The sequence below is a fragment of the Loxodonta africana genome, chromosome 25 (assembly GCF_030014295.1).
Source record: "Loxodonta africana isolate mLoxAfr1 chromosome 25, mLoxAfr1.hap2, whole genome shotgun sequence".
In the NCBI taxonomy this organism is placed as follows: domain Eukaryota; kingdom Metazoa; phylum Chordata; class Mammalia; order Proboscidea; family Elephantidae; genus Loxodonta; species Loxodonta africana.
In genome coordinates, this window is record NC_087366.1 from 20,011,554 (window position 1) to 20,026,093 (window position 14,540).

General features: G+C 42.0%; 1 protein-coding gene across 2 annotated transcripts in view; it reads left to right on the forward strand.

Annotated features, from left to right (window-relative positions):
- Positions 1-14,540, forward strand: part of RNASEL (ribonuclease L) — a 36,652-nt gene that overhangs the window by 2,773 nt on the left and 19,339 nt on the right. Inside the window, exons 2-4 of one of the 2 annotated variants that reach the window (XM_003410966.4) lie at positions 164-1,882; positions 7,618-7,703; positions 9,475-9,680. In XM_003410966.4, coding sequence (XP_003411014.1) covers positions 373-1,882; positions 7,618-7,703; positions 9,475-9,680 — 1,802 coding nt within the window. In that variant the 5' untranslated portion in view covers positions 164-372. The remainder of the gene's footprint in view (positions 1-163; positions 1,883-7,617; positions 7,704-9,474; positions 9,681-14,540) is intronic. The other variant, XM_023549212.2, reaches the window with a different exon arrangement.

Genomic DNA, 14,540 nt, shown 5'->3' on the forward strand with positions numbered 1-14,540 from the left:
GGACTATAGCACAGTAATTTTATTATTTTTAATTTGTGTATATTCAAAATATCCTATGATAAAATAAATTCTATAGTGAATAAGTGGATATATTTTTAAAGTGTTGCTAGTAAAATTAATTCCTATGATTCAACTGTTTTCCCATCATTCTAAAATTACACAGTTTGTCTTTTGTCTCCAGGTGGAATTTTCCGTCAGGTATCTTCAAGAGCTTCATCCCTCCTCACACTGCCAGTCTTCAGCAAGATAATCCCTACTTACCCTGAACGGAGTTTCTAAGTTCTCCATGCCTCTTTCATCAAGTCCAAAGAAAGTATATTTTCATTTTCTCAAAGAAAAGGCAAAAGGTTGCAGCCAGTGGCCTTTACCGTCATGGAGAGCAAGAGTCATCCAAACACCCCCCAGGAGAGATGCCCGCCCGCCAGCAGTGGGGGGGCTGCCATGGAAGACAATCATCGGCTGATCACAGCTAGTGGAAACGGAGATGTGGAGACGGTCCAGCAGTTGCTGGAAAGAGGGGCTGATGTCAATTTCCAGAAGGAATGGGGCTGGACGCCCTTGCATAACGCGGTTCAGAGTTGCAGGGAGGACATTGTGCATATTCTGCTTCGTCATGGTGCCGACCCTCTTTTGAAGAAGCACAATGGGGCCACTCCCTTCATCCTTGCTGGGATTGTAGGAGATGTCAATCTGCTACGACTCTTCCTTTCTAAAGGATCAGAAGTCGATGAGTGTGATTCGAATGGCTTCACAGCTTTCATGGAAGCTGCTGCCTATGGTAAGATAGACGCCTTAAGATTCCTGCATGAGAGCGGAGCAGATGTGAATTTGAGTCGAAAGACAAAGGAGGATCAAAAAAAGCTTGGGAAAGGAGGGGCCACTGCTCTCATGGATGCTGCCGAAGAAGGCCAGGTAGAAGTCTTGAGGATCCTCCTTGATGAGATGGGGGCAGATGTTAACGCCCGGGACAATATGGGCAGAAATGCCTTGATCCATGCACTTCAGAGCTGTCGGGACGGGAAGGTGAAGCCCAACACTGTTGAGACCATCATTCGCCTTCTGCTGGACCGTGGAGCAGATGTTAGAGTGAGGGGAGAAGGCAAGAAAACGCCCCTGATCTTGGCAGTGGAAATGAAGGAGCTGGGTTTGGTGCAGATGCTCCTGAAGCAAGAACATACAGAAATTAATGACACAGACAGGGAGGGCAAGACAGCTCTGCTGTTTGCAGTCCAACTGGGACTGGAGGAAATGACCCGTTTGCTGTGCAGCCACGGAGCAAGCCTGGACTGTGGGGATCTTGTTATGATAGCGAAGCGAAATTACAACAGTCGCCTGACACGCTTTCTTCTGGGTGAAGGAGCCAGAGAAGATTTTCGCCCTCCTACTGAGGACTGGGAGCCTCAGAGTTCACGCTGGGGGGTGGCCCTGAAACAACTCCACAGGATATACCGCGATATGATTGGCAAACTCAAGATCTTTATTATAGAAGAATATAAAATTGCTGGCACTTCTGAAGGGGGCGTCTACCTGGGACTCTATGACGGCCGAGAGGCGGCTGTGAAGCGATTCCGCAAAGACAGCGAACAGGCACAGAGGGAACTCTCCTGCCTGCCGCTTAGCCGGGGGACCAGTTGCTTGGTGACATTCTATGAGACCGAGAGCCAAAAGGACTGTTTGTATGTGTGCCTCGCCCTCTATGAAGGTACTCTGCAGGAGCACTTTGCCAAGAACAGAGGGGACGAAGCTGCGGGAAAGGAGGGAGGTGAAAAGGAGGAAGATGAGTTTGCCCGGAATGCCCTGTTATCTATATTTAAGGCTCTTCAACAACTACACCTGAGTGGTTACACTCACCAGGATCTGCACCCACAAAACATCTTAATAGGTGAGTCCTCATACCCGATCCTCCCTTAGACATGTTGGGGTCTTTGTGTACAAGAAACATTTTCCATTGCAGTTAGGAAAGGGCTAAAGTACATTTTCACATGGGGATTATTCAATTTGAAGACTACTGCAATGAATTCATAAGTGTGGTCTCTTCTGGCTAACAGTTATAACTGAGTTCCCTTAGCCCACATGGCGGTCAGTGGATGCCAGCAGAGTACCAGGCTCACCTTATATTGCTCTGGGTGAAATACAGATACGAAGGTATGTCATGCATGGAGCCGGCTCCAGAAATTTGAATTCCTAGAGTATTATGCAAGTGAGAGAATCCCGAAGGTGAGCTCATTTAGGTGAAACTCAATGGCAAAACTGAAGTCAGAATTGGGGGTGTCAAGGCAAGATGCATCACCGTGAAGATACAGACTCCAAGCAGGCAGGAGAAGTTGGTATCCACTGGTGCAAGATAAATTAACGAAAACAGCATTAAAGGAAGCAAGAGGAGCAGAATGCAAAGTCCCAGGAGGCAATGTGGGTACGGTAGAAAGAGTTGGGCTTTAGAGGTACTTACGGATGCTGAAGCCCAACACTGCCACTTCTAGTTTTATAACTTCACAAGAGTCATTTAAATCTGTAAGCCTTAGTGTCCTCATTTGGGACTGATGATACTTGCTTCAAGGGGCCCTGGTGGTGCAGTGGTTAGGTGCTGAAGCTCAACTGCTGACTGAAAGAATGCCTCCAGTGGCTCTGTGGGAGAGAAGACCTGGAGATCTGCTCCTGTAAAGATTACAGCCTAGGAAACCCTATTGGACAGTTCTATTCCGTCCTACAGGGTCACTACAAGTCAGAATTGACTCAATGGCACCCAGTAACAACAACAAACCTGCTTCAAAAAGTTGTTATGAGGTCTAAGTGCAATGCCTTAAGTGACCAAGTCACCAAGCACACCATACGTGCTCAGCAATGGCCCAGTACTTGTCTAGAGGTCTAAGCAGAAGCAGATACGTGGCATATAGATGTGTGTTGGGATTTAAGCTCGGTGCAAGGGAACGGGGGATAAAGAGGGTTCAGATATTGAGAGACAGAAAACAGTATTTAAGGGCCTGGAAGAGGTGGTGGCACAGTGGTTAAGAGCTATGGCTGCTAACCAGAAGGTCGGCAGTTTGAATCCACCAGCCATTCTTTGGATACCCTATGGGGCAGTTTTACACTGTCCTACAGGGTTGCTATGAGTTGGAATCAATGAACGGGTTTTGGTTGGCTTTGGAAGAGATAAGTGCGTATAAGAACACAACTGTTGTTGCATCCCCTCCAGTCCATTCCGACACATAGCAACCCTATGTGACAGAGTAGAACTGCCCTTAGGGTTTCCTAGGCTGAAATCTGTCTGGGAGCAGATCAACAGGTCTTTTCTCCTGTGGTTAACAACTGAGCACTTAACCATTTTGCCACTAGGGCTCCTTACGAATACAGCTAGAATCTGGTATATTGCTTGAAGGACACTCTGGTCATACTCTGTCCTGGTTTTTAGCTGCTTTGCTCGGGGACTGACAAGATGTGTGCCGCGTGAGTGAGACAGAGTCTTCAAGACTCAGCCAAAGACTGGGTTCTTCCCAATTCTAATTGCTGACCTGGATGCGAACGTGTCATAAAACATAGTCTAAAGAGAAATAACTTGTGCACTTCCTAGTCTTTGAAATTTCTGGCACCATCTCTTCCATTCCTAAATTTGAATAAAGAATTGATTGCACTTCTCTCTCCAGGTAGTGAACCTAACATATGCTATAGACTCTGCTCTCGGCATTGAACCCTTAAAATGATAGGGGGAAAAAATAAGATTAAAATCTTTTTTTTTTTATTGTGCTTTAGATGAAAGTTTATAGTGCAAATTATTTTCTCATTCAAAAGTTTATACACAAATTGTTTTGTGACGTTGGTTGCAATCCCCGCAATGTATCAGCACTCTCCCCCTTTCCACTCCAGTTTCATGTGTCTACCTGTCCAGTTTTTCCATCCCTGCCTTCTCGTTTTTGCTCTTGGGCAAGTGTGGCCCATTTGGTCTTGTATACTTGATTGAACTAAGAAGCATGCTCCTCATATGTGCTATTGTTTGTTTATAGGCCTGTCTGGCCTTTGGCTGGAAGGTGGACTTTGGGAGTAGCTTCAGTTCAGAATTAGCAGGGTGTCTGGGGGACAGAGCCTTGGGGGTTCCTCCAGTCTCTTGTCGGACCAGTAAGTCTGGTCTTTTTGTGTGCGTGTGTAAATTTGAATTTTGTTTTACGTTTTTCTTCCACTCTGTCCAGTACCCTCTATTGTGATCCCTGTCAGAGCGTCGATGATGGTAGCCCGGCACCATCTAGTTCTTCTGGGCTCATGCTGGTGGACACTGTTGTTCATATGGTCCATTAGTCCTTTAGACTAATATTAACATCTTGTACCACCCAGGGACTCCTGAGGATTGCTACATCAGTAGAAACAAGGCAGGTCAAACTCTGTGCCGCCCCACTTCCAGGCATTTATGATGGGGCTGTCCCTCCAGGCAGGGGCACTGCTTGGTACACTGGGTGATTGGTGATCCCAAGAAAGATGAAGATAAGTTAAACCCAGAAGGCTGTCTGCCAAGGTACCCTGCCAAATGACATGTCCTGCTTACTCCCAACTTTCACTTAAGTTCTGGAAACTGCTTCCATCCCTCCCCTGTGTTGGGCAGCATTAACAGAAGCAACTCAAAGGACATCAGGGATTCTCTGCTGCAAAGGAGGGCTTACAGTCAAGCATCATTTAAGATATTTGGGGAATGCCAATGCCATGAAAGAGATGCATCAAACAAAAGGATTTACATCCAAGGGAACAGAGCTAACCAAGATACCACAATGCAAACTTACAGTAAATATAATTAATAGAAACAGAGAACAAAGATAGGCTATTATATCCATGAAGCAAGGATAAGCATTATGAAAGGAACCAAATAGAGAGCTTAAGAATAAAAAGAAAATTGTTTAAGTACACTTTTTAAAAACTTCGAGAATCGATTAGAGATTAAATTACTGAGCTAGAAGATTATCTTGAGAAATTTTCCTAGGATATAGCAGAAAGGCATAAAGAGATGGAAAGTATAAAAAATAAATTTACAGACATGAAGGCTAGATTCAGAAGTTCCAACATCCCTCCAATAAGCATCCCAGAGGGAGAAAAGAGAGAGAATGGGAATAAAGCAATATTAAAAAAAATAATAATAATAATAACAGAATTCCCTAGAACTAAAGACAGATATCAGTTCTCATATTGAAAGACTCACCAAGAGCCAAGAAGGACAAATAAGGAAAAATACACATCGAGTCACATCAGAAAGGAATTTCATAGTAGCAAGGAAAAAAGAAAAACTCAAAAGCTATTTAAAAAAAGAAATCCAGATTTCCTACATAGAAACAAGAATCAGATTAGCATCTGACTTCTCTCATCAACAAGCTGGGTGAAATAAGAAAAGAGCCAAAGAGAAAGAAGGTTTCTCCTCTTTGACGTTCTCTTCTTTGGTGTAGAGGAGTCAACTGACTTCTGTATGTTTATCTTGTGCCTTGATACTGTGCTGAACTCTTCTATTAGTTTCAGGAGTGAGAAAGAACCGTTTTAACTGCCAAATGATTGTTCACATGTGATTCAAAATAACTACATTTCTAAGCATTCAAGGATTCAGAACACTTACCCACTCACAGATTCTATATGAAAGAACAGCTGGAGAAAACAATGACTTATAAGAAGCAATGATGAGCAAAGGAATTATTAAGTTTCTAAGTAACCTAAATGTGTAATTTAGTAAAACAAAAATTAAAAACCAGCAATCTGAGCCAATGTAACTGTGGTGACAGTGAAGGACAGGGTGAGGATGAAGAGCAGAGTGAGAGTGAAGAGAACAGAGGTTCTTGAATCACAGGGTGCGTGGTGGGGTGGGTAGATTTCCTCCTGGCCAACGTAGCCCATCAACTGTTTACCAGTCTGGGATTTAGAGAGTACAGAAACTAAGTGTAAACATTTAGAAACTTTTATAGCATTCAAGCAACGTCTGTTGAATGGAAAAATAAAAAATTGGGGTTTATAAAAATATCAAGTGTTAGAAGATATGTGAAGTGTTTCATTTAGGCACTTTCAAGTTCAAGTAGCAGAAAACTCAAAGCAGCCTGAAGAATTGAGGGAATTGATCGTTTTAAATGAAGTCCTCGAGTGGTGCAAATGGTTAATGCCATCAGCTGCTAACCCAAAGGTTGGAGGTTTGAGTCCACCCAGAGGCACCTTAGAAGAACGGCATGGTGATCTAATTCCAAAAATCAGTCATCGAAAACCCTGTGGAGCACAGTACTACTCTGAGACAACATGAGTTGAAGTTGACTCCGTGGCAGCTGATATCAGTTCATATAACTGAAAACAATCCCTGGTTTATGATCTCAACCCCATCTGCCTCTTCAGCTGCATTGTAGGCCACTTTCTTACTTCATTCTCTCTCTAGGCTCAAGGGTCTTCTTTCCATCAGAGTGGAATTCTCCAGGTTCTTTACCGCCCCAGGAATTCCTATCTGGAATTCTCTTCCCTACTCCATTCACCTACCCAAATTCTACTCATCTTTTTAGTCTAAGTATCTCTTCTTTAAGGAAGATTTCTCCCCCCACAGCCTGTAATACATTTTAATAGCATCCTGCAGTTTTTGCTAGCATTTTCAAAAGTGCAATTAATTGTGTGTTTATTTGTGCAATTATTCATTAATATCTATCTCCTTTCCCAGAGACTCCAAACTGAAGGGAGACTGGACTGTGTAACGTTCACCATTGTTTTCTCCTTGATAAAATCCTGTTGAGTAGCTTAATAAATTCATTTTTGTTAGATTCTAGATTCCCATATAACTTTCAGGTCTAAGTTCAACCATTGTTTTCTCCTTGATAAAATCCTGTTGAGTAGCTTAATAAATTCATTTTTGTTAGATTCTAGATTCCCATATAACTTTCAGGTCTAAGTTCAAAATCAGAAGGATTCTAGAAGCCATTACCCTATTTGAGGTTATCGGGCCTTCCTTCTCAGACTCATTTAAGCCAGAAGTAGGTGGCCACCTCTTGGAGGATAAATCACCGACTTGCCCTTCTTTTATCTTGTTCCTGACCCCAGAGGCCTCTCTCAATCATGCATCCCTCTTTCTGAGGACTCAGTGGCTTCCTTCAAGGAAAGAAGATTCTAAGGTAGAACATAAAGTGGACAAAGAAGCAGTGACTTATGACAAGCACATAGTTGATTCGTGATGCCTGTTTTAAGTGGAACAGTGTTCTGTGGCTGGTTGGCTCCACTGGGTGGGATGCTCTGCTAGGATGGTCTTGGACTTGGAGCCTTGTTGTTTAGTTGTACTTTAGCTGTAGGATGTAACTCTCACTCTTGCTAGGTCCTTTGTAAACCTGTGTTGTTTTCCCCTAGAGATTGCATGAGAGCTGGTTGAATTGATCTCATCCCTTTCCACCCACCCATCTGGCCCCTCGGCCTGGAAAAAATAAATGTAAGTCCTGCTCTAGGCAGAAACCTAATAAATCACATGAAACAGTGCATTTGGCAGTTTTTGAGAAGTAAACAGCAATAGAGATAAAAGCTTTTGTACTGCCTTCATCCGAGACACCAGATTGCACGTCATTTTGCATATTTATTTAATTGATTCTCACAACACGGAGAACGAGTATTTTCAATACACCTCTGCAAACTATCCCTTAGATTCTAAGAATGCTGTTCGCCTGGCAGATTTTGATAAGAGCACCAAGTGGGCTGGAGATCCACAGAAAATCAAGACAGATCTACAGGTAATTTCTAAAATCCAATTTACTTTTTCGTCTTTCTGCTTCCTCCCTCGTTTGTTCATGACCTTATTTCCTACACCCTATAGTAGAACATTCCTATTTTAATCAACAGAAAAAGAACATTATCTCTGATTTTAACAATGAATTTAGGGTTTAGGAATAGTGCCAGAACAGCCCCAAAACAGGGAATTCAGGTGTGTCAAATTAGGGATACTTCACCTCTAGCCCAGGGCCAAGACAGCAGTATCTTTTCTTTCTTTCTTGTTTATAAGCTGAGAGATGGAAATTAAGAAAAATTCACCCTCTAATCATAAAAGTGATGGGTACAGTGATGGTTCAGTGGTATAATTCTCACCTTCCATATGGGAGATTCAGGTTTGATTCCCAGCCAGGACACCATATGTGCAGCCACCGTCTGTCTGTCAGTGGAGGCTTACATGTTGCTGTGATACTGAACAGGTTTCAGCAGAGCTTCCAGACTAAGACAGACTAGGAAGAAAGGCCTGGTGATCTACTTCTGAAAAATTGGCTGCAGTGAGAGCACTATGGATCACAATGATCCCTTTCTGTTGTACATGGGGTTCCCGTGAGTCAGGGGATGACTCGATGGCAGCTGGGAGCAACAACGACAATCATAAAAGTAATTGTCGATGTCTTGGGAGGTTCAAGGCTTTCGCCAGTAATGCTCATTGTCCTCAATCCCCTGCAGACAACGGCGTTTCACTGGGCCTCTTTCCAGGGGTCAAACTTTCAGTGTGGAGAGGGGAAGGTATAAAGGCTGGGTCTGTGTGGAGTTGGCTGTTGCTTTGGCCCCTTTCTATTTCTCATTGGAGCTCCCTCTTTTTCCACTAGCTAAATAAGTAAATAAATCAAGCATGCCACGCCAGACTCCTCTCCAAAGAGATATCTTCTGCCTAAGGAGGAAGTAAACGAGGCTTCTCTTCCCACTCCCATCAGACGGGAGTGCCGAGCTCCTAAGGGGCAAATACTAAGGTCCTTTGAAAACACCTGGGAGGAATGGAACCAGTCCCCAGCTTGAAAGAGACTAAGCTTGGACATAAGGTTAAGACCCTGAAACAGCCATGAGTACACTCCTGAAGGGAGATGGCTGCCCTCTGCAGACCAAGGCCCTGTTAGGGTGGTTCTCTTGGAGGAGAGCTTCCCAGGGTGGTGAGTTCTCAATCCAATGGGCAAGTGCTCTTCTTCCCCCATGTGTTTGGTCTCCTGCCTCTACAAGCTTTAAATTTTGGCCTTTGTGATTTGGTGACTTCAGATGTCAGCTCCTTCCCTGGTGCAGAGAGTTCCTAAGCTGGCTTCCTTCTCTGCCTCTTCTCTCTGTCATGGCCTAACCCTTGGGCTGTCACTGTATCCTCCCCCTGAAACCTGGACTGGTGGCATTATCTGCTGCCTGATACAACCTTTGACTTTCCAGGTTGCATTTGCCTTGTTTAAAACATTCTCCATTTTTCCTGTTTATCTAAATTCTACCCATACTTCAAGACCCACCTCACACCTGTCTTCCTTCAAGAAGCTGCCTTGACAGCTGTAGCCCAGGGTTACCTTTTCTCCTCAGAAACTTAAATTGTGTGGACCATGCACCGCTTTGAAGAGTTCTCCAGGCACAAACTGGTGTCTTCTGTCCCTCACAAGTCTACAGACTCCTCAAGATTCCTTAAGTCTTGCATGGTTTATAGCCTGCACCACACCCTCCAAGGTCACCTGAACAGAGAGAGAATCTGTAAGCACCTGTGGCTTGATTTGTGTCTTCTGGCAGGCGCTTGGACGGCTGGTCCTATATGTGGTAGAGAAGGGAGGCATCCCTTTTGAGAAGCTGGAGGCTCTAGAGAATGAAAAGGTATTTGAACATTCTCCAGATGAAGAAACTAGAGATCTCATTCGTCGCCTGTTTTGCCCTGAGGAAAACTTGCAGACAATACTGAGTAACCTGCAGGGTCACCCCTTCTTTTGGAGTTGGGAGAGGTAAGTGAACTTCAAGAATGAAGGTGGTGTGGGCAGGGGTCATGGCTGGGAATAAGCAAACCCTGCTTTCCTCTCAGCTTGGAACTTACTAGCTTTAGCTGTCTGTCCCTGAGGAGATTACTTAACTTTTCTGTATTTTGGTTTTCTTTTCCTGAAAAACAGAAAAAAAAAAAGAAAATGGTGCCTACTTCTCCTATTATGTGGAAATTTGGAAGATAGTATTACTGTTTTTTTTCTTTTAAGTTATTGCGGTAAAATATATGTAACATAAAAGTTGTCATTTAAAAGATTTTTTCCCTTTTTGGAGGGCTTCAGGGGAAAGTTTATAGAACAAATTACTTCCCATCCAATAGTTGACATATAAAGTATTTCATGACCTTGGTTTCATTCCCCACAATGTGTCACCACTCTCCCCGTTCCTGCCCTGATTTCCCCATTTCTTTTGCCCTGATTATCTCCCCCTTCCTGCCTTCTCTCGGGTGTTATTGTTTATCTTATGTGCTTGTCAATTATTTCTCTGGGTGGTGGTCTTTGGAAATTACTTCAATTCCAGGTCAATTCCAGATGTCTTAGAGCTGTCCTCTCAGTGGTTCCTCTAATCTGTGTCAAACCAGCAAGCTGGTCTTTTTTGTGAGTTTGAATTTTTTTTTTATCTTTATTGTGCTTTAAGTGAAAGTTTACAAAAAAGTCGGACTCTCATACAAAAATTTATAAACACCTTGCTATATACTCCTAATTGCTCTCCCCATAATGAGACAGCACACTCCTTCCCTCCACTCTCTCTTTTCATGCCCATTTGGCCAGCTCCTGATCCTCTCTACCCTCTCATCTCCCCTTCAGACAGGAGATGTCAACATAGTTTCATCTACGTGTTCCAAGAAGCTCATTCTTCACCAGTATCATTGTCTATCCCATAGTCCAGTCCAATCCCTGTCTGAAGAGTTGGCTTTGGGAATGGTTCCTGTCTTGGGCTAACAGAAGGTCTGGAGACCATGACCTCTGGGGTCATTCCAGTCTTAGTCAGACCATTAAATCTGGTCTTTTTATGAGAATTTGAGGTCTGCATCCCACTGCTCTCCTGCTCCCTCAGGGGTTCTCTGTTGTGTTCCCTGTCAGAACAGTCATGGGTTGTAGCCGGGCACCATCTAGTTCTTCTGGTCTTAGGCTAATGTAGTCTCTGCTTTATGTGGCCCTTTCTGCCTCTTGGGCTCATAATTATCTTGTGTCTTTAGTGTTCTTCAATCTCCTTTGCTCTTAGATGGCCACTTGCTAGCATTTAAGACCCCAGACATCACTCCCCAAAATGGGACACAGAATATTTTCTTAACAGATTTTATTATGTCAATTGACTTCGATGTCCTTTGAAACCATGGTCCCCAAACCCCCACCCCTGCTACGCTGGGCTTTGAAGCATTCAGTTTATTCAGGGAACTTCTTTGCTTTTGGTTTAGTCCAGTTGTGCTGACCTCTCCTGTGTTGTCTCTTGTCTTTCCCTTCACCTAAAATAGCTCTTATCTACTATCTAATTAGTGAAAACCCTCTGCCTCCCTCCCTCCCCCTTCTCATAACCATCAAAGAATATTCTCTTCTCTGTTTAAACTATTTCTCCAGTTCTTATGATAGTGGTCTTATACAATAGTTGTCCTTTTGCAGCTGACTAATTTTACTCAGCATAATGTCTTCCGGATTCCTCCATGTTATGAAATGTTTCACGGATTCATTATTGTGCTTTATCGATGCGTAATATTCCATTGTGTGAATATACCATAATTAATTTATTCATTCATCCATTGATAGGCACCTTTGTTGCTTCCATCTTTTTGCTATTGTAAACAGTGCCTCAATGAACATGGGTGTGTGTATATCTGTTCATGTAAAGGCTCTTATTTCTCTAGGATATATTCTGAGGAGTGGGATTGCAGGATCGTATGGTAGTTCTATTTCTAGCCTTTTAAGGAAGTCCCAAATCGATTTCCAAAGTGGTTGTACCATTTTACATCCCCACCAGCAGTGTATAAGTGTCCTAATCTCTCCACAACCTCTCCAACATTTATTATTTTGTGTTTTTTGGATTAGTGCCAGCCTTGTTGGAGTGAGATGGAATCTCATTGTAGTTTTGATTTGCATTTCTCTAATGGCTAATGATCCTGAGCGTTTCCTCATGTATCTGTTAGCTTCCTGAATGTATTCTTTAGTGAAGTGTCTGTTCATAGCCTTTGCTCATTTTTAATTGGGATATTTGTCTTTTTGTTGTTGAGTTTTTGTAGTATCCTGTAGATTTTAGAGATCAGATGCTGATCGGAATGTCATAGCTAAAAACTTCTCCCCAGTCTGTAGGTAGTCTTTTTACTCCTTTGGTGAAGCCTTTGGATGAGCATAGGTGTTTGATTTTTAGGAGCCCCCAGTTATCTGGTTTCTCTTCTGCATTGTTAGTAATGTTTGTATTCTGTTTATGCCATTTATTAGGGCTCCTAACATCATCCCTATTTTTTCTTCCATGATCTTTATCTTTTTAGATTTTATATTTAGGTCTTTGATCCATTTTGAGCTCGTTTTTGTGCATGGAGTGAGGTATGGGTCTTGTTTCATTTTTTTGCAGATGGATATCCAGTTATGCCCACACCAGTTGTAAAAAAGACTGCCATTTCCCCATTCCCACTTTGTGTCTTTGTCAAATATCAGTTGCTCATATGTGGATGGATTTATGTCTGGATTCTCAATTCTGTCCGATTGGTCTATGTATTTGTTGTTGTACCAGGCTGTTTTGACTACTGTGGTCTTATAATAGGTTCTAAAATCAGGTAGAGTGAGGCCTCCCACTTTGTCCTTCTTTTTCAGCAATGCTTCACTTCTCCGGGGCCCCTTTCCCTTCCGTATGAAGTTGGTGATTTGTTTCTTCATCTCATTAAAGAATGTCCTTGGGCTTGGAATCGGAATTGCATTGAATGTATAGATCGCTTTTGGTAGAAAAGACATTTTTATAATGTTAAGTCTTCCTATCCATGAGCAAGGTATGTTCTTCCACTTACGTAAGTCTCTTTCGGTTTCTTGCAGAAGTGTACTGTAGTTTTCTTTGTATAAGTCTTTCACATCTCTGGTAAGATTTATTCCTAAGTATTTTATCTTCTTGGGGGCTACTGTAAATGGCATTGATTTGGTGATTTCCTCTTCTATGTTCTTTTTGTTGGTGTAGAGAAATCCAACTGATTTTTGTATGTTTGTCTTGTATCCCGATACTCTGCCGAACTCTTATATTAGTTTCAGTAGTTTTCTGGAGGGTTCCTTAGGGTTTTCTGTGTATAAGATCATGTCATCTGCAAATAGAGATACTTTTACTTCTTCCTTACCAATCAGGACGCCCTTTATTTCTGTATCTTGCCTAGTTGCTCTGGCTAGGACCTCCAGCACAATGTTGAATAAGAGTGGTGATAAAGGGCAACCTCGTCTGGTTCCCGATCTCAGTGGGAATGCTTTCAGACTCTCTCCATTTAGGATGATGTTGGCTGTCAGTTTTGTATAAATGCCCTTTATTATGTTAAGGAATGTTCCTTCTATTTGTAGTTTGCTGAGATTTTTTATTATCAATGGGTGTTGAACTTTGCCAAATGCCTTTTCTGCATCGATTAATAAAATCATGTGGTCCTTGTCTTTTTGTTTTATTTATATGATGGATTACATTCATTGTTTTTCTAATATTGAACCATCCCTGCATACCGGTATGAATCCCTCTTGGTCCTGGTGAATTGTTTTTTTTTGATATGTTGTTAAATTCTATTGGCTAGAATTTTGTTGAGGATTTTTGCATCTAAGCTCATAAGGGATAGGTCTTTAATTTTCTTTTTTGTGTGTGTGTGTGTTTACCTGGTTTTGCGCTCAGGGATATGCTGGCTTCATAGAATGAGTTTTGGAGTATTTCATCCTCTTCTATGTCCTGAAATACCTTTAGTAGTCATGGTGTTAATTCTTCTCTGAAAATTTGGTAGAACTCTGCAGTGAAGCTGTCTAGAACAGGGCTTTTTTTTTTTGTTGGGAGTTTTTTGATTACCTTTTCAATCTCTTCTTTTGCTATGGGTCTGTTTAGTTTTTCTACCTCTGTTGGTGTTAGTTTAGGCAGGTAGTGTGTTTCTAGGAGTTCATTTCTTCTAGGTTTTCAAATTTGTTAGAGTACAATTTTTCATAGTAATCTGATATGATTCTTTTAATTTCAGTTGGGTCTGTTGTAACAACACCCGTCTAACTTTTTATTCAGGCTACTTGCTTCCTGTCCTGTTTTTCTTTTGTCAGTTTGGCCAATAATTTATCAATTTTGTTAACTTTTTCAGAGAACCAGCTTTTGGTCTTGTTAACTCTTTCAATTATTTTTCTGCTTTCTATTTCATTTAGTTCTGCTCTAATTTTTATTATTTCCTTTTTTCTGGTGCCTGAGGGTTTCCTTTGTTGCTTTCTTTCTATTTGTTCTAGTTGTCGGGATAATTCTTTGATTTGGGTTCTTTCTTCTTTTTGTATGTGTGCATTTATTGATATAAAATGACCTCTGAGCACTGCTTTTGTTCTGTCCCAAATGTTCTGATAGGAAGTATTTTCATTCTCATTGGATTTTATGAATTTCTTTATTCCATCCTTAATGTCTTGTATAACCCAGTCTTTTTTGAGCAGGTTATTGTTCAGTTTCCAAGTGTTTGATTTCTTTTCCCTGCTTTTTCTGTTATCGATTTCTATTTTTATGGCCTTCTGGTCAGAGAAGATGCTTTGTAATATTTCAATGTTTTGGATTCTGCTAAGGCTTGCTTTATGACTTAATATGTGGTCTATTCTAGACAATGTTCCATGTGCACTAGAAAAGGAAGTATACTTGGCTGC